This window comes from Bos indicus x Bos taurus, chromosome 7 (genome assembly GCF_003369695.1).
Source record: "Bos indicus x Bos taurus breed Angus x Brahman F1 hybrid chromosome 7, Bos_hybrid_MaternalHap_v2.0, whole genome shotgun sequence".
NCBI lineage: Eukaryota > Metazoa > Chordata > Mammalia > Artiodactyla > Bovidae > Bos > Bos indicus x Bos taurus.
This window is the reverse complement of record NC_040082.1, coordinates 85,505,867-85,530,753: the sequence shown is the minus strand read 5'-3', so window position 1 is coordinate 85,530,753 and position 24,887 is coordinate 85,505,867. Positions and strand designations below refer to the sequence as shown.

Sequence of the window (24,887 nt, the reverse complement as noted above, 5' to 3'; positions counted from 1 at the left end):
TGACTACCTTCACTTCTGAGGCCCCACACTGACTATATTCCATGAGGATACTAAATATAGCATCATTTAAGATGGTAAAACTTATAGAAAAAATTTAATGAATGTATCCAACCATGTAATAATGACTTACAGAGCAAATGATCTTGCAAAAGTTCATGTTGCTAATAAAGGATGAGAGGAAATAGGAATGTCTGGGGCCATGGTCTAGAAATGCTATGAAGAAGTTTGTTAGGTAGTGCTTACGATGTCCTGCACTGAAAAAGCCTTTCATTTTACTGGAGGGCATTAATTCCTCAAATAGTTCAGGTATCACATCATCGAAAAATACAATAAAATCTGTAAGAAGAAATAAATCAGTCTGTACCCCTATAATTATTCTACTGGGAATCTTCAGGTAAGACCACAATTCTGACACTGGCAAACTCTCTTGGAGAAGAATAAAAGTCAAAAAGCTGAAACACTTTTATGAGACTCCTTGTCTAAGCCATGAACGTGGGGAATGCATAGGGATTTGAAGCACTGTTGACCAGACAAAAGGGTAGGATGGCCTCTCCCACAGGACACAGGTCAGGAGTCAGATGGGAGATCTCACGATGGTAAACTCCAAGCTTAAAATGACAAGCATTTTGTAAATAAGATTCTCCAGTTTCAGATTCTTCTCTGTGTTCTTTCTCCTGTGTAATTCCATATCTTTAATACAGTCTTATTTAAATGCCTCCAGTCTAGCCTCAGCTGTGCTGTGGGTAAGGAAGGATTACATGTCCATATTTTAGCTGCCAGAGAAGGCATTCCAGTCCACCATCCATGCCTTAAGCCAGGGTGAAGATGGGAAAAGGCAATGAGTGAGACATGTCTTAGAAAATGTGTTTCTCTCAAAGGTCAAGGGCAGGTCATCAGTCAGGCTCTGCAGTTCCACCTTGCATAGTGAGGCATCCTTTATTAGCACCCTTCAGGGGGCTGGTATTGATTTGATTACAGAGTCCCTTCTTTGTAGCCTCAAGTATGTTTAGACCATCAGATAGTTGAAAAATAAGCATCTTGAAATACAAATGAGACCAGGAAAAGGACGGTAACTCCTGAAGGCAAAAAAGCAAACCAACTAATATAAAGACAGCCTTCGGGCTTACACAACTGTCCCTACCTGTCTGTTTTCAGAAGGGGTGATTTATCAAAAGGTCATGAAAATGACCACCTTAGCGGGAAGATAAGTGCAAAGTGCAAAGCAACATTTCTTTTTAAGTCTACAGCAAAACCAAACAAAAAAAATATTCTAATGTAATCACTTGTTCAAAAAAAAAAATAGAAAAACAAATATAATCAGTGTCATTAGTTTTTGTGCTTTTTTTTAAAAGATCAACATTGTAAAAGATGATCTAATTCAACCCTTGGAATAACTGCTCTCTGTAAACAGAAAGTAATTTCATAATCAGATGCATGCTATGTTTATAGAAATTTTTTTTTGTTGTTTACAGACATTTTAATCAGTATAAGCATGAAGTGGACTGGATTGCAAGTCTCTCTTCCCTTGCCTCAATAAAAAGCACATTAGTACATTCCTAAATAGCTCTTCTTTTATTTTCTTTGATTGTTTTATATTTATTTTATTTTGGGGTTTTGCATATATCCTTGTAAGTCAGTTAAACTATGTTCTGGAAAAAAAAATGGAGCATAAGCAAACAAAAATTATTATCTCTCAATACCTTTTCTTTCTGAAATTACTTTTTCTCTTACCTTAGGTTGTTTGCAAAGGTAGTGACAAAGTTCTCCAATGTACTGAAACACAGTCACATTATACTTTCTGCAGTCATTCCAAAACTGGCTTGCTGAGAATTTCTTCCTTAACACACAAGTGGCACCTATGAGAAAAGGCATAAGAAGGCACAAGGGAGAAAATTCAAGGGCAGAATTAACATAAAACACAAATGACGTTGCTCCGTCCAGAAGAGTTTTGCTCACTTTCAAGGCTTTTATAATCTATCAGCGGCCATTTATATCAAGCTCATTTGAAAACATTAATCTTACAGTCCAATAAATCTTCTAAAAATATTCATGCTGTAATTCTATATTTGACTGTAGATATGCTTCTTACAATACATGGGATGAAAGAAGCAGTCAAAATAAACAGGACAATTATAAGTAGTAGAGAATGAATATAGATAAGGGTCATCCTTCTTCACAGAGACCAAGAATATTCACTTACTTTTGACCTTGAATATATACATAGTATTTATTTTTAAAAATTTTAAAGTAGCCTCATATATTTTGAGGTTGAGTTAGCAAGGTAGAATTAGTAAGAAAGCACCAACAAAAAGGTTCATTGATGACTGGAGAACCTAATTTTAACAACCTAATTTTAATAACAATTTTAAGTCATATGAATATGTTCCAAGGAAAATGCTAATGTCTTGACCTTCATCTTTATTTACTGTGGACATTTATCACATTCTAAACATACCATTCTACAAAATTACTTTATAGTATTTTAGATATATATATATATATATATATATATAAATCATGATGAGTGATCTCTAAAAATTATTTCTGAGTGAGCTAGTAACAGACACATAATCTCAGCATGATTATCAGTGGAATATACTGAGTTGTCAGTTCCACTAAATGACTTGTTGGGTATCTGGAGTACAACGTTTGCAAAGATAACCTCAATAACTCCTCCTCTGCACTTACGTTCACAATGTGAATTTGACACTCTTTCTTTCAAGAAGTGGGGTCTATTTCCCCACTCGTCAAATCTTGATTCTGAGCTGGCTTGTGACTTGCTTTGATCAGCAAAATGCAGATAAAATGATCCATGTGACTTCCAAAGCTAAGACTTAAGAAATACTAGGCTTCTGATTGGGAAAGCTCCTACCTCCACTTAAGGAGGCAGGGCTTGGCCACTAAACAGTGAGAGATCACATGGAGAAGGAAATCTTGTCACCAGCCCGTTCCAACCACAAGGCCAAATTCCCACAGCACTGCTCTTTCCAATGGGTGATGAAGCTGTGTCCTTTTAGTAAACATTTTATAGCTGTATAACACGCACACAATTACTCTGAATTCTACCAATAGCATTTCAAACTTTAATGAAGACAAGTTCTAATTATTAGACACCGTGAAAACGTGTTCAAACAGACAATGAAAGCGTACCTAATTCAATACATCCACCAATTCCCACAAGAGATGCGGCGCTATGATACAGAGGAAGAGTTATATAAATGATGTCATCAGGAGTACAACCAAAAGCCCATAATCCAGTAGAACTCTTCATAGCTGCCAGATGACAAATCATAGCTGCTTTTGGTAGACCTGGAAGAAAAGGAAAAAAAAAAAAAAGTAACAGAAAAGATACTGTGTTGGTATCAACTACAACAGCAACCGAGACAAAAATACATCAAAATGGTCTATATGCTTGGTGAAAGGGGCCATACAAATGCCAGCTATGACTTTAGCCAATCTCTAGAATCTTGGAACTACCCAGAGGATTAAAACTATAAAATTATATAAGACTTTGAAATCTCAGTTCAGTTCAGTCGCTCAGTTGTGTCCAACTCTTTGTGACCCCATGATTCGCAGCACTCCAGGCCTCCCTGTCCATCACCAACTCCCGGAGTTCACCAAACTCATGTCCATCGAGTTGGTGATGCCATCCAGCCATCCCATCCTTTGTCGTTCCTTTCTCCTCCTGCCCCCAATCCCTCCCAGCATCAGGGTCTTCTCCAATGAGTCAACTCTTCGCATGAGGTGGCCAAAGTATTGGAGTTTCAGCTTCAGCATCAGTCCTTCCAATGAACACACAGGACTGATCTCCTTTAGGATGGGCTGGTTGGACCTCTTTGCAGTCCAAGGGACTCTCAAGAGTCTTCTCCAACACCACAGTCCAAAAGCGTCAATTCTTCAGCGCTCAGCTTTCTTCACAGTCCAACTCTCACATCCATACATGACCACTGGAAAAACCATAGCCTTGATTAGATGGATGTTTTTTGGCGAAGTAATGTCTCTGCTTTTGAATATACTATCTAGGTTGGTCGTAACTTTCCTTCAAAGGAGTAAGCGTCTTTTAATTTCATGGCTGCAGTCACCAACTGTAGTGATTTTGGAGCCCAGAAAAATAAAGTCTGACACTGTTTCCACTGTTTCTACTGTTTCCCCATCTATTTCCCATGAAGTGGTGGGACCGGATGCCATGATCTTCGTTTTGTGAATGTTGAGAAATACGCCAACTTTTTCACTCTCCTCTTTCATCAAGAGGCTTTTTAGTTCCTCTTCACTTTCTGCCATAAGGGTGGTATCATCTGCATATCTGAGGTTATTAATATTTCTCCTGGCAATCTTAATTCCAGCTTGTGCTTCTTCCAGCCCAGCGTTTCTTATGATGTACTCTGCATATAAGTTAAATAAGCAGGGTGACAATATACAGCCTTGATGTACTCCTTTTCCTATTTAGAACCAGTCTGTTGTTCTATGGCCAGTTCTAACTGTTGCTTCTTGACCTGCATATAGGTTTCTCAAGAGGCAGGTCAGGTGGTCTGCTATTCGGATCTTTCAGAATTTTCCACAGTTTATCGTGATCCACACAGTCAAAGGCTTTGGCATAGTCAATAAAGCAGAAATATATGTTTTTCTGGAACTCTCTTGCTTTTTCCATGATCCAGCAGATGTTGGCAATTTGATCTCTGGTTCCTCTGCCTTTCTAAAACCAGCTTGAACATCAGGAAGTTCATGGTTCACATATTGCTGAAGCCTGGCTTGGAGAATTTTGAGCATTACTTTACTAGCGTGTGAGATGAGTGCAATTGTGTGGTAGTTTGAACATTCTTTGGCATTGCCTTTCTTTGGGATTGGAATGAAAACTGATCTTTTCCAGTCCTGTGGCCACTGCTGAGTTTTCCAAATTTGCTGGCATATTGAGTGCAGCACTTTCACAGCATCATCTTTCAGGATTTCAAATGGCTCAACTGGAATTCCATCACTTCCTCTAGCTTTGTTCATAGTGATGCTTTCTAAGGCCCACTTGACTTCACATTCCAGGATGTCTGGCTCTAGGTGAGTGATCACACCATCGTGATTATCTGGGTCATGAAGATCTTTTTTGTACAGTTCTTCTGTGTATTCTTGCCACCTCTTCTTAATATCTTCTGCTTCTGTTAGATCCATACCATTTCTGTCCTTTATTGTGCCCATCTTTGCACGAAATGTTCCCTTGGTATTTCTAATTTTCTTGAAGAGATCTCTAGTCTTTCCCATTTTGTTGTTTTCCTCTATTTCTTTGCATTGATCACTGAGGAAGGCTTTCTTATCTCTTCTTGCTATTCTTTGGAACTCTGCATTCAGATGCTTATATCTTTCCTTTTCTCCTCTGCTTTTTGCTTCTCTTCCTTTCACAGCTATTTGTAAGGCCTCCCCAGACAGCCACTTTGCTTTTTTCCATTTCTTTTATCTAGGAAGCTTCAAAGAGCCATATTTGCTATAAAAATGCCCCAATTACACAGTTTTTTCTCTGGTTTGACCTATGTACTGAACAAAACTAAGGTTGCCACGGGTTTTTTAGTGAAAGCAGCACATGTGACTGCAAACCCCAGTCTACAGTGACCTCCAGACACTCTTCCAGAGTGAGCTTCATGTCTGCCTTGTTGCTGCACCTGCTTTGACATTTTCTGACAGCCTTTGTGCTTCAGTGTCATCCACTGGAAGAGACTGGTCTCAGACACAAAATTGGCATGGCCTTGCCTACAATCCTAACTAAAATTCCTTTATTAAGTTTTTTCAAAAGAAATTTCTGCGGCTCTTTATGATAGCTAGGCATCTCACAACCTGAAAGAGTTCCTTGTCCTCCACATGGATAGAGAATCCCTCCAAAATTTCTTGTCAAAGCCATTATAAAGATTTTGAGTGAGACTAGCATCCTTGATTCTTCATACTGTAATTGCTTTTCTCATCTTCGTCCAGAAAATCTAATATTTATGCATTTTCTGCCTCTGAGAAGTTCCTACCTGCTGATCTTCAGTTACCATATTCTGTACTTTCCATATTGTTCCTGATCTCATGGCAGCCCAGCTTTAAAAGTAATTTTTCAGGTGGAGGTGTGTCAAAAAATGAAGGATGCTTTATCTAGTTATTTTTCACCTGTGTGCTTATGTCACTCCTGTAATGCACTTTAGTAACAAACAAATTACTCATGTTTTGGTTCCTTTTTTGGTTAGTTTTAAGTGAATAATGATCTCATTAACTTATTATAAAAGTTATTATAAATTATTTAAGGTACTCAGACTTTTTGATAAAGGAGACAACAGATAGGAGCTTATCCAACAGTGAAAATGATCAAAGGTTCATGAAGCTTAAAGTTTTAAAGAAAGAGCCAACAGAATAAATGAAGCTTGTTAAAACTGCAACTTAAGAGTCTCTCTTGGAAGAGTTGGTTCATTACCATACTAAAGCCTTTGAGGGGCCTAACTGTACAAAAATGTTACTGTTTTTTTCAATGGTGTTTCTCAAACCCCTGTGGTCATAAAGCACCTCTTCAAGTTTAATTTTTTTTCTTTGTAGACATGAAGGGATATGTGTGGCACAAGCTTGGAAAAATGCTTCCTTAGATGGTCTCTGAAATCCTCTGCTTTTCTAACCTTCTGTGGATCCCAAGCATTAAAACTCCACACGCCCACAGATGTGGGGAGACCACTGTGATGTGGTCCAGGCATAAAGGTGGGAGTGAGGCTCTGTCCAGTGAATTGGTGATTAGCAGAAAGAAGGAAGAAGATATGCTAGTAAGAGAAAACCAATTTATGAGTAGGGATGAAAAAATCTGGGAATCTGGGGATGATTTTGGAAAAGGGAAAGAACCCCTAAGATTAAGCAGGCAAGACAAAAGGAAATAAACTTAATGGTGATTGCAACCAGTCCCAGTGCAGCCTGGAAGGCAGGTCCATCTTTTTCCTCCTTCCACTGCTTGCAGGAGTGGCTGACCACAAGGCTGCTGTCCAGGGTTAAAAAGCCTTTCCTGGAGATCTTGAGGCACCTAATGAAACTCAACGAGCCACCTCGGAAGTAGATACTGGCAGACTGAACACATACATAGGCCCTTAAAGCAAAAAAGAATGGAATTGGAGGTGACAGCAACACGATTTTAGAAAGGCAGGTGGACAACTGACACATCAGACCCAAGAAGACAAGCCTTGAAGAAAGTTGATTTGCTCCCACAAAGTCCCAGCAAGGCTCAGAAACTTGGGGACTAGGTACCTCCCAGAGTGGAGTATCAATATGGAACTATAAAGAGGGAGCTAAATGGGAGTTCTGTTTAAGAAGCAATTCCACCAGTCACAAATAAGGGAAGGCTCTCTTGCTCATCAAGATCTTACAGAATCTCCCAGGTCAAAGACACGAATGGTATAAAAATTGACCTCAGTTTTTCCTTACTCAGAGACATTCTAAGTTTGTCCCTAGGTTGATGAATATAATATTTTGGTGAGCTTCACAGTAGCAAAATGATTAGGAAAGGTTTGATGTCATCCAAAGGGCTCCCATACAACCTGCTTGAAAGGGCCAGTGAGCAGACTCTGCTCCCATCATTTTTAACTTTTCTAAGTCTCACTTCTTTACATCACTCCCTAACTTGCATCAACACTTACTTCATTATCAACATTATAAGATTTTTTGTTTGAGAAAATCTGCTTGATTTTTATGATAATAGGCAATACTAATATAAATTCTCATGATCATTACAACTACTATCACTTAATCCAGCTCTGGGTTTTGAGCTGCAAAACATCAGTTTAGAGAGAGAGAGATCAAGGAAGAGAGAGAGAGAGATGCTTTTAAATAAAAAACATCAATTCAATCTTTAATGAGGCTCAACATGAGACAGGCTAGGATCTGGGGCCTGTGATCCTTTCCTTGGGCTGCCTGCACCTCAAGTGACAGAATAGAAGAAACTATAAGGGACTAAAAACCGCTGCATGTACAGTTGAGGCAATTATGAAAAACATGCAAAAGGGGCACAAATCAACTGCCATTTCTGAGGTGCCAGGAGCAAAAGGAGGTTACTGTCCATGATGCCTGTAAACAGCACCTCCAAGGGGGTGGGCAGACCACTTAAGCTATCCCTGCAGCCCCGCCCAACAATCCACCCCTACCCGCACCCCATTTTAGGAACCAGCCTGCCCTCCCTAGTTAGGGAGCCAGCAGGAGCGCTTGTTACTTGTTTTTACTTCTCTGTGCTGCGGCAGCATGAGTCCCAATCAAGCCTTGCCTGAATTCCTCATCTGATCCCTTTCTGTTTTCTATTGATTAAAGAGTCCAAGGATCCTAGTCTGTAGCAAATGTGATTTTGCTACATTTTTTGACAGTTTTGTATTTATAAAGCATGACATCTACTGAATGCCCAATTCTGTATGTTGCTTTGCTCTCTATAAGACCCCAAGTTGCTCAGAACTTTAAGCTAAAGAGAGATGATATTTGTGTAACTTTTCCTGTATAGGATCATTCACAATCCAAATTTGAAAGAATGTCAATAAATGCTTTTTACATTTTAAAATGTAAAAAATAAAATGAAATTACCACACCAGATTGCTTCCCCCACACTGGTAAAGATCTGATATGTATTCTCTGGAAAAAGATGAGCCTCTGGAAACATCAGGAAGGAGAGAGACTGAACATATCACGGGAATAAGAGAAAGTGGGCATCCTCCTCCAGGTCCTTTTTTATAGTTTACTAGTTTTCCCTTCAAGGTTCTGGTCTGAGGAATATAAAGCACCTAGAAGTAAAACTGATAGTCATGAATCTGCCAAGAAAACGTCCTGGACACTGAAACTAACCAGCTCACAATCCCACTCAGTCACACAGAGCTTCCAGTTAGGATTTGGGTTGTTTTGGTATGTGTGTTTTGACGGCTAAACTTTAAACATGAGCAGCCAAAGGTCAACAGATATTTGAGGAAATCCTCTAAAGAACAGAGGTCACTGTAAAATAAAAGGTAAAAGGTCATTAGAGAAAATAGAGACAAGGTAGAGAGGAGAAATTTTTTAAAAAAATATTAATATTCTGAGAGGTATGAGACAATGAAGTATCAAGAATACAAAAATAACATGCTACAAAATGAGAAATATTCAGAGAACATAGAGCTAAAATATAAATCTCTCAAAAAGTAAACCCATAGGTAAGAGAAGGAAAATAGGATAGAAAAGATGAGAAAATTAATAACAGTTCAGGGAGGCCAAGCTTTAAAAAGTTAGAGATCCAAAGATAAAAGAATGAACAACAACAAAAAAAAAAAAAAACAAAATAATAGAAGGAGAGAATGGGCAGAAAAACATAGAAATAAAGAAAAGAATATGCAGACATCTTTAAAAAATTTTTCGAGTACCTAGAATTGCAAGACATGAATTTCTAGATTTAAAAGGCTGACAAATTTACCAGCAAAATGGATAAATAAGACTAGTCCCAGTACAAATAATCTTGAAATCATAGAATACTGAAGGCTCATGAAATTCTAAAAATTCCTCCCCTTTGCCACCCACCACCCCCACCCCTGCCAAAAGAAAGAAAAACAACACCAGGTTGACGTAAAGGATATGAAAGCAGAAGAAAAAGACTTCTCAATATATATACTGGAAGACAGAAGGTAAAAAAAGCAATGCCTTCAAACCCCTGCACCAATATCATTTCTTAACTAGAAAAAAAAACATTCAAGCATGTGAGAACTTCAACTTACCTACTAACAAGCAGCTGCTAAAATAAGTGCAGTGATAAAATGAAAAGTAAACAAAGGAAATAAATTTAGAATCCAAGAATCAGGGGATTGGAAAGAAGGTCTGAAGGGAATTCTCAGGGTGATGGTGAGAAATGAACCCAGGACATGTCAAGATTGAAATCGTAGGGAGGAAAGCTTTGCGAAAGATGTGATCGAGAATTGACGTATATACACTAATACATATGAAACAGAAAACTAATGAGAACCTGCTGTATAGCCCAGGGAACTCTACTCAATGCTCTGTGGTGACCTAAATGGGAAGGAAATCCAAAAATGAGGGAATATGTATACACATCTAGCTGCTTCACTTCACTGTGTAACAGACACTAACACTACAATGTAAAGCAACTATGTTGTCATTGTTGTTCAGTTGCTCAGTTGTGTCGGACTCTTTGCAGCCCCATGGACTGCAGCATGCCAGGCCTCCCTGTCCTTCACCATCTCCCAAAGTTTGCCCAAGTTCATGTACATTGCATGGGTGATGCCATCCAGTCATCCTCTGATCCTTCTTCTCCTTCTGCCCTCAGTCTTTCCCAGCATCAGGCATTTTTCCAATGAGTTGGCTGTTTGCATCAGAAGACCAACATACTGGAGCTTCAGCTTCAGCATCCGTCCTTCCAATGAATATTCAGGGTTGATTTCCTTTAAGATTGACGGGTTTGATCTTCTTGCTGTCCAAGGAACTCTCAGGAGTCTTCTCCAGCACCACATAAGGCATCAATTCTCTGGCATTCTGCCTCCTTTATGGTCCAGCTCTCACAACCATACATGACCAATGGGAAGACCACAGCCTTGACTACATGAACCTTTGTCCACAGAGTAATGTCTGCTTCAACACATTGTCTAGATTTGTCACAGCTTTCCTGCCAAGGAGCAAGTTTCTTTTAATTTCATGGCTGTAGTCACCATCCTCAGTGATTTTAGAGCCCAAGAAGAGGAAATCTGTCACTACCTCCACCTTTCCCCTTCCGTTTGCCATGAAGTAAAGGGACTGAAGACGCTTACTCCTTGGAAGGAAAGTTATGACCAACCTAGATAGCATATTCAAAAGCAGAGATATTACTTTGCCAACAAAGGTCCACCTAGTCAAGGCTATGGTTTTTCCGGTGGTCATGTATGGATGTGAGAGTTGGACTGTGAAGAAAGCTGAGCGCCGAAGAATTGATGCTTTTGAACTGTGGTGTTGGAGAAGACTCGTGAGAGTCCCTTAGACTTCAAGGAGATCCAACCAGTCCATCCTAAAGGAGATCAGTCCTGGGTGTTCATTGGAAGGACTGATGTTGAGGGTGAAACTCCAAAACTTTGGCCACCTCATGCGAAAAGTTGACTCATTGGAAAAGACCCTGAAGCTGGGAGGGATTGGAGGCAGGAGAAGGGGACGACAGAGGATGAGAGGGCTGGATGGCATCACTGACTCGATGGACATGAGTTTGGGTGAACTCCAGGAGTTGGTGATGGACAGGGAGGCCTGGCGCGCTGCGATTCATGGGGTCGCAAAGAGCTGGACATGACTGAGCAACTGAACTGAACTGAACTGAAAGGGATCAGATGCCAAGATCTTAGTTTTTTAATATTTAGTTTTAATCTGGCCTTTTCACTCTCCTCCTTCACCCTCATCAATAGGCTCTTTAGTTCCTCTTCACTAAAGAACTAAAGAGGAACTAAAGCAACTATACCCCAATCAAAACAAAATAGAACAAAAACAACAGAAAGAACATAGGCTTGACAAAATACAGACAAGCTTTTCAATGTCTAAAGGTGAGTTACTTTTTGATAGAAGGATGGGTACAAACTGGTCATAGATGTAGAGAAAACTAAGCAAGCAAATGAAAAAACAGATGATCAATTCCAGATTGGGGAAAGTTTTACATGAAAGGAAACAAATATAATTTTATTATACTATAGAAGGCAGCTAGAAATAGTTATGATACTGATAACTATCAAACTATCAATACTAAGTTATGATATGGATAACTAATCAAACCAATATTTATGATGAAACAATATATAGAGTGATGTCAGAGAGAGAAAGTATGTGTATCAGAGGAAAAAATCTGAGTTGGAGGGAGAGAGTGGTAAAGAAAGAAGATAAAATTTTCATCTTCCATTGTGGACAAGCAGTACCTATTTTTTGGGGGTGCACCTATGAAGTACCCAATAAAATTCTCAAGCTATTTAGATATATGGAGATGATTACAGAAAGATCTGTGCTGGTGAAGACTCTTGAGAGTCCCTTGGACAGCAAGGAGATTACATCAGTCAATCCTAAAGGAAATCAACCCCAAACATTCAATGCAAGGACTGATGCTGAAGCTGAAGCTCCAATACTTTGGTTATCTGATGCAAAGAACCGACTCACTGGAAAAGACTCTGATACTGGGAAAGACTGAAGGCAGGATGAGAAGGGGTGACAGAGAATGGGATGGTTGGATGGCATCACTGACTCAATGGACATGAGTTTGAGCAAACTGCAGAAGATGGTAAAGGACAGGGAAGTCTGGCATGCTGCAGTCCATGGGGTTGCAGAGTTGGACACGACTTAGTGACTGAATGACAATAACAAGAAAAATACCGAATGCAATTGGTTTGAGAATAGGTTAGCAGGGTACTTCTCTCTAATATTTCTAAAACTATTAGCATTTTCATCTTTGTACTGTATAACTTTAATATGAATAAATATCAAATAAAATTAATAGTGCTTTTGCTTTCAGCCTGCTGTGCAAATGTATCAAACACTGGTTTTAATCTTCAAGACAGGAGCTGTTAATAGTCTGCTCCCCACTATTCTCTTTGGGGTGAGGAGGGTTGCAGGGAGAGGAGAGTGGTAAAGACTGTTTTGAAGACCAGAGTCACTTTTTATAAGAAAACAGCATAAAGACAAATTGTCAAGTACCTTCTGTTGGAAGTTTTCAAAGATAATTTCCAAAATTTTATTGTCTCTTTCAAAGTTAAGTCAGGTCATCTTTATGCTGACAACTTGATACATATTAGCATTTCCCAGTTCATTTATAAGAGCTGTTTTAAACAGAGTAACAACAACAACCTGGACCATGAACTTCCTGATGTTCAAGCTGGTTTCAGAAAAGGCAGAGGAACCAGAGATCAAATTGCCAGCATCCGCTGGACCATCAAAAAAGCAAGAGAGTTCCAGAAAAACATCTATTTCTGCTTTATTGACTATGCCAAAGCCTTTAACTGTGTGGATCACAATAAACTGTGGAAAATTCTTTAAGAGATAGGAATACCAGACCACCTGACTTGCCTCTTGAGAAACCTGTATGCAGGTCAGGAAGCAACAGTTAGAACTGGCCATGGAACAACAGACTGGTTCCAAATAGGAAAAGGAGTACATCAAGGCTATATATTGTCACCCTGCTTATTTAACTTATACGCAGGGTACATCATGAGAAACGCTGGGCTGGAGGAAGCACAAGCTGGAATCAAGATTGCCAGAAGACATATCAATAACCTCAGATATGCAGATGACACCACCCTTATGGCAGAAAGTGAAGAGGAACTAAAAAGCTTCTTGATGAAAGTGAAAGAGAAGAGTGAAAAAGCTGGCTTAAAGCTCAACATTCAGAAAACTAAGATCATGGCATCTGGTCCCATCACTTCATGGGAAATAGATGGGGAAACAGTGGAAACAGTGGCTGACTTTATTTTTCTGGGCTTCAAAATCACTGCAGATGGTGATTGCAACCATGAAATTAAAAGATGCTTACTCCTTGGAAGGAAAGTTATGACCAACCTAGACAGCATATTAAAAAGCAGAGATATTACTTTGCAAACAAAGGTCCATCTAGTCAAGGCTATGGTTTTTCCTGTGGTCATGTATGGATGTGAGAGTTGGACTATAAAGAAGGTTGAGCACCAAAGAATTGATTCTTTTGAACTGTAGTGTTGGAGAAGACTCTTGAGAGTCCCTTGGACTGCAAGGAGATCCAACCAGTCCATCCTAAAGGAGATTAGTCCTGGGTGTTCATTGGAAAGACTGATGTTAAAGCTGAAACTTCAATACTTTGGCCACCTGATGTGAAGAGCTGATGCTGGGAAAGATAGAGGGCAGGAGGAGAAGGGGATGACAGAGGATGAGATGGTTGGATGGCATCACTGACTCGATGGACATGGGTTTGGGTGGACTCCGGGAGTTGGTGATGGACAGGGAGGCCTGGTGTGCTGCGGTTCATGGGGTCGCAAAGAGTCGGACACGACTAAGCGACTGAACTGAACTGAACTGAACAACAACAGAAAAGTACCACGTATCTCCAGGATAAGAGAGATTATTGTTAGCCTGCAAATAGAAAAAAGGAAAGAACAAAGTAAGAAAACTTTACTATGCAATAGTAGTTTTGCTTACCATACTACCTGTGCATAAGAAATAAGTACGCTTACACTGTTGGTGGGAATGCAAACTAGTACAGCCATTATGGAGAACAGTGTGGAGATTCCTTAAAAAACTGGAAATAGAACAGCCTTATGACCCAGCAATCCCACTGCTGGGCATACACACCAAGGAAACCAGAAGGGAAAGAGACACGTGTACCCCAGTGTTCATCGCAGCACTGTTTATAATAGCCAGGACATGGAAGCAACCTAGATGTCCATCAGCAGATGAATGGATAAGAAAGCTGTGGTACATATACATGATGGAGTATTACTCAGCCATTAAAAAGAATATATTTGAATCAGTTCTAATGAGGTGGATGAAACTGGAGCCTATTATACAGAGTGAAGTAAGCCAGAAAGAAAAACACCAATACAGTATACTAACGCATATATATGGAATTTAGAAAGATGGTAACGATAACCCTGTATGCGAGACAGCAAAAGAGACACTGATGTATAGAACAGTCTTTTGGACTCTGTGGGAGAGGGAGAGGGTGGGATGATTTGGGAGAATGGCATTGAAACATGTATAATATCATATATGAAACCAATTGCCAGTTTAGGTTCGATGCAGGATACAGGATGCTTGGAGCTGGTGCACTGGGATGACCCAGAGGGACAGTATGGGGAAGGAGGTGGGAGAGGGGGTTCAGGATGGGGAACACGTGTACACCCATGGCGGATTCATGTTGATGTATGGCAAAAGCAATACAATATTGTAAAGTAATTAGCCTCCAATTAAAATAAGTAAATTTAAATTAAAAAAATAAATAAAAGATAAAACGTAAATCTCAAAAAAAAAAAAAAAGAAATAAGTACCAAAACTTTTGAAGTGAAGTGAAAGTCGCTCAGTCAAGCCCGACTCTGCAACCCCATGGACTGTACCCTGCTTTTAACACATCTCAGTTCAAACTCCTGGTCATCTTCAAATTAATTACAAAAGTTTATTCAAACTACCATTAATACCATTCAATTTTTCTCAGAATCAATTAAGTTTAACATTTCTTTTGAATTCCCAGGTAGTTTCATTATTCTTTGTGTCGCAAAGAGTGTGTGTGTTGTTTACCTGATAAAAGGAAAGTTAGTTTCTTGATTCTTATTTGTAACCTCCCCCAAACGTGCAAAGATCTCAAGATTTCCTGTTTCTCACATGTTCCAGTCAACCCAAGGAAAACCAGGAGAGCTTACTACAGGTTTTTCAATGGTAGCTCTATACTTGGATTGTGTTTAGGAATTAACATTTTATACAAGAATAGAGAAACCTGTTTTAAAGTAGACTAATGGATTTTTTAATTCAGAAGGATGATTACAAACATTTAAACATCTTTTCATTTATATATCGGGCATCTAAGGGAGGCTAGCAAAGATCCTGCCAAAGAAGCAGTCCAAATTTCACACTTTGAGTAACTGGGCTGGATCAAGTCTTCAGATATTCCAGTGCCATTTGTACTACCAAACTTGAAAATCTTTCCACTTGCAACAATGGCCAAGTGAACATGGTGACTTGCCAAGCTAAAGGTAAAGCTATTACATTTTCCATCCAAGTTTGAGAGTTCAAAGATCTAAAAAAACCCAGGTTTTCTTGGATACACGCTTTCTCAGATTTTTGGTAGCTATGAAACTGAGCCCCACTAAAACCAAATTCTTTTACGAACTCTCTATCCAAAGCTTTGTTCCCTTTCTTGTCCCCTCTGACCTCAATCCCCAGGGAACTGAAAGGTAATCAACCAGCATCAGATGACTAAATGCTGTTGCTGATGACATAGATAAAGCACTAAAGTGAACATCACAGCTATTGTTAACAGATTGTTTCTCCAGGGCAAGATGAGCTCACAGACCCTCAAGCCATGGACCACCTTGCCAGAGAGTTGTAAACCAGAGTCATCCTGACTCCCCAAATTGTCACAGAACTGTCACAAGATGATGACTAACCCTAGCTTCTTTATTCTTCTCCTTTAAGAAACCCCCAACTCAAAGGTCAAGTTGAAGTGGATCTGAGGCTTGGTGGGCTGCAATAAATCCTTATTTTTCTGCAATCTCCTGCTATCAGAGTTTGGCTTTCTATACCTTGGGTACTCAAGTCCTTTGCTCAGTTACAGCTACACAGGGCAAAGATTTGTCCAAACCGGTTGCTTTTCAAATATAATACACTGCATTCTTTTTAAGTTTCACGAACAAATGGATCATACCTGTTGTTCCAGAAGTAAAAATATAAAGATAAGGAGTCTTGGTGTTTGAGATAGCATGGTGGCTGCGTGGCACATGACAGTCAGATGCTGTGCTCAGTTTTTCTTTGAGTGAAATTATGCCTTGTGGAACAGAGTCTTTCATTGCCCAAATGCTGATACCTTCTGGGAGTCTTGGAAGAACGTCTTCTATAGTTTCTAGAAAACCTAAAAATCAAAGGATTAGGAATAAGTAAATAAGACATAAATCTCAAACCACTCACCTTGTGTGTTCTTTTGCCTGTTGGAACAGGGATGAAATGTAAATACAATGCCAACTTCCTTTTCACATTGGATAAGTAACATCCTAGCCATTTTATGATTCTGTTTCAACATGACCAACTTAAAGGAAAATCTAGTTATTACCTAATTTCATCAATGCAAAAAACCCAATTCAAACTGAAATTTGGAGATCCCATTATCCAGGCTGTGTTTTTTTTCCCCTCAATTTTTTAAATAAAACTCTGTTTCTGTAATTTGCCTTAAATTTAAATTCTGGACACTGCCCTGAACATCTGAACATTCTTTCTGAACATTCTTTCTGAAATACAACTCAGTATCTCATTATTCTAAAAAGCCATCTGTCTGTCACTGCTCAGCTCCACTGTAATGCAACAATCCAAGAGAAACATCTGACTGCTCCGGAAGCACAAGATTCCAGATTATGGATTCACAAGAGTCTGCCTTAGATGCCATTTCAGAGTGAAAAGTTAAAGGAGGAGATTTAGAGATGCTCTTTCCTCTGGATCAGAATTATTAAAGGTAAAAGGTCTTTGAAAGGAAAAGAAGGAAAAGAACGCTTTCCAGAAAAGGTGGCAGGATTCACAGTGTACAGTAGCAGTGCGATCCAAGGCCTCAGCAGAACCAGCATCAAGCAAAAAAGAAGTCAAAAGAGTAGAAAACTGCAAGCGCAGGTGTCTTCAGGCCTGAAGAGCTTAGGCGTCTTCATAGTATCAAGGGTCTGGGTTGAAATCCAGGCTTGAGAAAGGCAAAGGGATACTCATCTCAGGAATCATCTACTGTACAGATAACTAAAGCGTGATTGTATAGGGGAGACTGTGTTGAGGACCTCTGGGAGACTGACTAGACCTTCTTAATCTGACCTGCAATGTAGGAGACACTGTCATCTCTCCAGGACAATACTGGTAGAAAAGGAGGGAGCTGGAAGGTGGGTGCAAATCCTTGAGGAGGAAATATTTAGTGTGAGGGTACCTGGCACTCTATGGGACACAAAAGAAGCAGAGCATCATCATTCCTGGATGATGTATAAGTGAGTGAGGCATCTTTTTTTTTTTTTCCCCTAGAGTAGACAGACAAACAGTTCTTAATATTCTTTAAATTCTTTTAAAATGTAATGCTCTCTTCCTTTAACATGGATCTTTAACCATGTCCTCTTTCATGTTCTACATGGGTGCTGCAGTTTTATTTTTTGAGATAAAAGGGATTTCTGAGTGCTACATTATTTATCTTAAAATCTATGTTAACATCCACAGGGACATTAAGCAGTGGCCTTTTGGAGTTAATGCGAGGAATGCTTAAGATCACCAGCAACCACCAGAAGTTATGAAGAGGACAGGGAAGATTTTTTTTTCTTAGACCCTTCAGAGGGGACATGGGCCTGCAGATACTTTGATTGTGTACTTTTAGTCCCCATATCTGAAAGGGAATGAATTTTTGTATTTTAAGCTTACCCAGTTTGTGTTATTTTATTACAGCAGCCCTGGGAAGCTAACTCAACCAAGGTCACAAGCTGGTGAATAGAACTGTTAGTCTAACCTAAGTCTAACTAACTCTAAAATCTATATATTACCTCATAAATGAAGCCAATGATAAAAAATACAACTAAATGTAAAATATACCCTGGTCAGAATGGTAAAGTCCACATAATTATAGACCTGTCCATCTAAGTACTTTTTAAAAATACTTTTTAAACAAGAATTAAAAAATAATCACTAGATATATTCTATTTTAAAGTTAAATTCAGGGTGCTGCATTAAACATATTTCTGGAAATGTAAAGAAGTGTCTGGTTCTTTCAAAAAGCTATCTGTCAGTCCTGACTCAGGTCTACTATAAATACAAAACATTTGGAAAAAAACTCATGATTTACTTCCTCAAAATCTATAATCCAGATTGATTACAAAGAAGCAGCAAGAGAAATATGTCAAATTGGACTAGGAAACTCACAAGAAAACTAAGGAAACACAGAAAAATGGTAAGGAGTTGACATGTTAGGATTGGGGAGGCAAATTGGCGATTGAAATATTTTTCATTAATTTTTATTTTTTTTAACAAATTCAAATAAAATAAGATGTCAGATTCCAGAGAAAAATCTTTCTCTACTGAGCATACACAGCATATTGTTCTATACAGATTGCTTTGGTAAGAAGAAGAAGTGAAAAAATCATAAGGAATGCTGGGGGAAGGATGAGTCATAAATAAATGAAAAAGCAAGACAAACAAATGATCTGGACTTTGTATTTTCTCTTAATTTTTAGCACTAGATTTTGCTTAAATGATTCTTTCCGGCATTTTGAATGTATAAGTACAAGTCTGAACTGACCCATTTCATTCCCTTAACTTTAAGTCTGTCACCTGGAACTGTAAATTAACAAGATAAATTTTATATGTTCTTAATAATATATGTGTCTAAATTGGCAAAATAGGTGCCAAGAAAGTTACAATATGATTAACTGTTGATCAAAATCTTTGTTGGAACTGTAGAGTCTAAAAAAATCATAGTATTTACTAAGAGTGATGACCTTTACAAGAAAAAGGAAGTGAGTGGATTTCTAGGAATCAGAGGAGATACAATTTAATCTCCTTCATGGATTATAATGAAATTGACTTAGCTGAGACATTTAGAATTAACAAACAGAATTTTATCTAAACAAGTTATTTCTTTAATAGTGGTAGGAAGTATGGATGAGGAGAGTGAAAATTGAGATAGAAATTTGAAAAATCTTGTAGGGGATAAAGGATCATTATTTACTTGTCACTGTCAGGCTTTCTCGATAAAATGGCAAGTTTTAGTGTCACTTTGTAAATTTTACATATTTATTCCTGCCCCCCCCAAAATAGCTTTTGTTTAAATACTTCATGAAGACTTGGCTGTGTTTCGTGAAGATTTACTCTTAGTGAAGTGTCCTACCACTGAAAGCTACAGAACTGTAAGCACCTCAGAAGAATTATGGCTGTCCTGCTCTGCCCTTTCACCAGCTGTGCCTGGCACACAATCATAGTTGCTGGATATGGAATCCAACTCATGGGATCCACTGTAGGTGCAGGTAGTAATAGTAAGTTACCATAAGAAATTGAGACAGATTAAAATTCCATGAGATTTAACAAAGTCTACAACACAGGAGAAGACAGAATCTCTCTTTTCAAAGCAATACATTCTTCCAAGAAATACACACTGTTTCTTGCATGCATTGGTTTAGGTGGGGTTGCAAGCATAAAAAGAGGTTAATTACGATCTCTGCTTATAAACATTTACCACTGTTTGTACAAATTAATTTCTTGTTTCTATACCATTGCTATGTTTCATTCACATTTCTGAGACTATGAAATCAATGAGTAAAAATGTAATATATTCCTTGAATATACCATTAGTGTGAATTATGTTATTCATTCTGCATTAAAAACTTTTTTTTTAATTGAGGTATAGTTGATCTACATCGCTGTGTTAGTTTGTTTTTGATGTACAGTAAATGATTCAGTCATACATACATATATATTCTTTTTCATTATAGCTTATTATAAGGTATTGAATATAGCTTCCTGTGCTATACAGCAGGACTTTGCTGATTAACTGCTTTAGGGATAGTACTGTCTTAATATATCCCTTCCCTCCTTTCCTCTTTGGTAACTGTAAGTTTGTTTTCTATGTCTCTGAGTTTGTTTCTGTTTTGTAAATAAGTCCATTTGAATCTATTTGAAGCACTTTTTAGATTCCACATATAAGTGATACCATATGATATTTGTGTTTCTCTGCCTGACTTACAGACATTGTTTTAAAATTATCTTGTGCTGTGCTCAGTCGCTCTGTCATGTCCGACTCTGCAACATCGTGGACTGTGGCCCACCAGGCTCCTCTGTCCATGAGATTTTCCAGTCAAGAATACTGGAGTGGGTTGCCATTTCCAACTCCATAAATTGCTTTATTCTACATAAAACAAACTAATATTTTCAATGGTAATTGCTCATAGCATAGTGTTTTAAAACACTGGCAAACATTTAACTTTAAACTTTTAGCCCAGGACCAGATGGCTTCACAGCTGAATTCTACCAAAAATCTAGAGAAGAGCTAACACCTATCCTACTCAAACTCTTCCAGAAAATTGCAGAGGAAGGTAAACTTCCAAAAGTCATTCTATAAGGCCACCATCACCCTAATACTAAAACCTGACAAAGATGCCACACACACAAAAAAGAAAACTACAGGCCAATATCACTGATGAACATAGATGCAAAAATCCTTAACAAAATTCTAGCAAACAGAATCCAACAACACATTAAAAAGATTATACATCATGACCAAGTGGGCTTTATCCCAGGGATGCAAGGATTCTTCAATATCCACAAATCAACCAATGTAATACACCACATTAACAAATTGAAAAATAAAAACCATATGATTATCTCAGTAGATGCAGAGAAAGCCTTTGACAAAATCAAACATCCATTTATGATAAAAAAAAAAACCCTCCAGAAAGCAGGACTAGAAGGAACACACCTCAACATAATAAAAGCTATATATGACAAATCCACAGCAAACATTATCCTCAATGGTGAAAAATTGACAGCATTTCCCCTAAAGTCAGGAACAAGACAAGGGTGCCCACTCCCACCACTACGGTTGAGCATAGTTTTGGAAGTTTTGGCCATAGCATTCAGAGCAGAAAAAGAAATAAAAGGAATCCAAGCTGGTTTTAGAAAAGGCAGAGGAACCAGAGATCAAATTGCCAACATCTGCTGGATCACGGAAAAAGCAAGAGAGTTCCAGAAAAACATCTATTTCTGCTTTATTGACTATGCCAAAGCCTTTGACTGTGTGGATCACAATAAACTGTGGAAAATTCTGAAAGAGATGGGAATACCAGACCACCTGATCTGCCTCTTGAGAAATTTGTATGCAGGTCAGGAAGCAACAGTTAGAACTGGACATGGAACAACAGACTGGTTCCAAATAGGAAAAGGAGTACGTCAAGGCTGTATATTGTCACCCTGTTTATTTAACTTATATGCAGAGTACATAATGAGAAACGGTGGACTGGAAGAAACACAAGCTGGAATCAAGATTGCCAGGAGAAATACCAATAACCTTAGATATGCAGATGACACCACCCTTACGGCAGAAAGTGAAGAGGAACTAAAAAGCGTCTTGATGAAAGTGAAAGAGGAGAGTGAAAAAGTTGGCTTAAAGCTCAACATTCAGAAAATGAAGATCATGGCATCCGGTCCCATCACTTCATGGGAAATAGGTGGGGAAACAGTGGAAACAGTGGCTGACTTTATTTTGGGGGGCTCCAAAATCACTGAAGATGTTGGCTGCAGCCATGAAATTAAAAGACGCTTACTCCTTGGAAGGAAAGTTATGACCAACCTAGATAGCATATTCAAAAGGAGAGACATTACTTTGCCAACAAAGGTTCATCTAGTCAAGGCTATGGTTTTTCCTGTGGTCATGTATGGATGTGAGAGTTGGACTGTGAAGAAGGCTGAGTGCCGAAGAATTGATGCTTTTGAACTGTGGTGTTGGAGAAGACTCTTGAGAGTCCCTTGGACTGCAAGGAGATCCAACCAGTCCATTCTAAAGGAGATCAGCCCTGGGATTTCTTTGGAAGGAATGATGCTAAAGCTGAAACTCCAGTACTTTGGCCACCTCACGCTAAGAGTTGACTCATTGGAAAAGACTCTGATGCTGGGAGGAATTGGGGGCAGGAGGAGAAGGGGATGACAGAGGATGAGATGGCTGGATGGCATTACCGACTCGATGGACGTGAGTCTGAGTGAACTCCGGGAGTTGGTGATAGACAGGGAGGCCTGGTGTGCTGCGATTCATGGGCTCACAAAGAGTCAGACACAACTGAGCGACTGATCTGATCTGATCTGAAATTGGAAAAGAAGAAGTAAAACTCTCACTGTTTGCAGATGACATGATCCTCTAAATAGAAAACCCTAAAGACTCCACCGGAAAATTACTAGAGCTAAGCAATGAATATAGTAAAGTCGCAGGATATGAAGTCAACACACAGAAATCCCTTGCATTTCTATACACTAATAATGAGAAAATAGACAGAGAAATTAAGGAAACAATTCCATTCACCATTGCAACAAAAAGAATAAAATACTTAGGGATATAGCTATCTAAAGAAACAAAAGACATATATATAGAAAACTATAAAACACTGGTGAAAGAAATCAAAGAGGACACTAATAGATGGAAAAATATACCGTGTTCATGGATCAGAAGAATCAATATAGTGAAAATGAGTATACAACCCAAAACAATCTATAGATTCAATGCAATCCCTGTCAAGCTACCAACGGTATTTTTCATAGAGCTAGAACAAATAATTTCACAATTTATATGGAAATACAAAAAACCTTGAATAGCCAAAGCAATCTTGAGAAAGAAGAATGGAACTGGAAGAATCAACCTGCCTGACTTCAGGCTCTACTACAAAGCCACAGTCATTAAGACAGTATGATACTGGCACAAAGATAGAAATATAGATCAATGGAACAAAATAGAAAACCCAGAGATAAATCCACACACCTATGGACACCTTATCTTTGACAAAGGAGGCAAGAATATATAATGGAGAAAAGACAATCTCTTTAACAAGTGGGGCTCGGAAAACTGGTCAACCACTTGTAAAAGAATGAAACTAGAACACTTTCTAACACCATACACAAAAATAAACTCAAAATGGATTAAAGATCTAAACATGAGACCAGAAACTATAAAACTCCTAGAGGAGAACATAGGCAAAACACTCTCCGACATACATCACAGCAGGATCCTCTATGACCCACGTCCCAGAATATTGGAAATAAAAGCAAAAATAAACAAATGGGACCTAATTAAAATTAAAATCTTCTGCACAACAAAGGAAACTATTAGCAAGGTGAAAAGACAGCCTTCAGAATGGGAGAAAATAATAGCAAATGAAGCAACTGACAAAGAATTAATCTCAAAAATATACAAGCAACTCCTGCAGATCAATTCCAGAAAAATAAATGACCCAATCAAAAAATGGGCCAAAGACCTAAACAGTCATTTCTCCAAAGAAGACATACAGATGGCTAACAAACACATGAAAAGATGCTCAACATCACTCATTATCAGAGAAATGCAAATCAAAACCACAATGAGGTACCATTTCACGCCAGTCAGAATGGCTGCTATCCAAAAGTCTACAAGCAATAAATGCTGGAGAGGGTGTGGAGAAAAGGGAACCCTCTTACACTGTTGGTGGGAATGCAAACTAGTACGGCCATTATGGAGAATAGTGTGGAGACTCCTTAAAAAACTGGAAATAGAACTGCCGTACGACCCAGCAATAGCACTGCTGGGCATACACACCAAGGCAACCAGAATTGAAAGAGACACGTGTACCCCAATGTTCATCGCATCACTGTTTATAATAGCCAGGACATGGAAGCAACCTAGATGTCCATCAGCAGACAAATGGATAAGAAAGCTGTGGTACATATACACAATGGAGTATTGCTGCAGCTGCTGCTAAGTCACTTTAGTTGTGTCCAACTCTGTGAGACGCCAGAGATGGCAGCCCACTAGACTCCTCCGTCCCTGGGAGTCTCCAGGCAAGAACACTGGAGTGGGTTGCCATTTCCTTCTCAATGTAGGAAAGTGAAAAGTGAAAGTGAAGTCACTCAGTCCTGTCCGACTCTTCGCAACCCCATTGACTGCAGCCTACCAGGCTCCTCCATCCATGGGATTTTCCAGGCAAGAGTACTGGAGTGGGTTGCCAGTGCCTTCTACTCAGCCATTAAAAAGAATACATTTGAATCAGTTCTAATGAGGTGGATGAAACTGGACTCTATTATACAGAGTGAAGTAAGCCAGAAAGAAAAACACCAATACAATATACTAACGCATATATATGGAATTTAAAAAGATGGTAACGATAACCCTGTATGTGAGACAGCAAAAGAGACACAGGTGTATAGAATAGTCTTTTGGACCCTGGGGGAGAGGGTGAAGGTGGGATGATTTGGGAGAATGACATTGAAACATGTATATTATCATATGTGAAATGAATTGCCAGTCCAGATTCTATGCATGATCAGGATGGTTGGGGCTGGTGCACTGGGATGACCCAGAGGGATGGGATCCAGAGGAAGGTGGGAAGGGTGTTTATGATGGGGAATACATGTACACCCGTGGTGGATTCATGTCAATATATGGCAAAACCAATACAATAGTGTAAAGTAATTAGCCTCCAATTAAAATAAATAAATTTATATTAAAAAATAAACTTTTATGCATTACTAAAACT

The 24,887-nt window shown here is 38.8% G+C and overlaps 1 protein-coding gene across 2 annotated transcripts in view; it reads right to left on the bottom strand.

Moving 5' to 3' along the window:
* SLC27A6 (solute carrier family 27 member 6) overlaps positions 1-24,887 on the bottom strand; it is an 80,558-nt gene that overhangs the window by 47,747 nt on the left and 7,924 nt on the right. For both annotated transcript variants that reach the window (XM_027547037.1, XM_027547036.1), the window contains exons 2-4: positions 16,325-16,528; positions 3,151-3,309; positions 1,732-1,856 (exon numbers count right to left, since the gene is read on the bottom strand). In XM_027547037.1, coding sequence (XP_027402838.1) covers positions 1,732-1,856; positions 3,151-3,309; positions 16,325-16,528 — 488 coding nt within the window. The remainder of the gene's footprint in view (positions 1-1,731; positions 1,857-3,150; positions 3,310-16,324; positions 16,529-24,887) is intronic.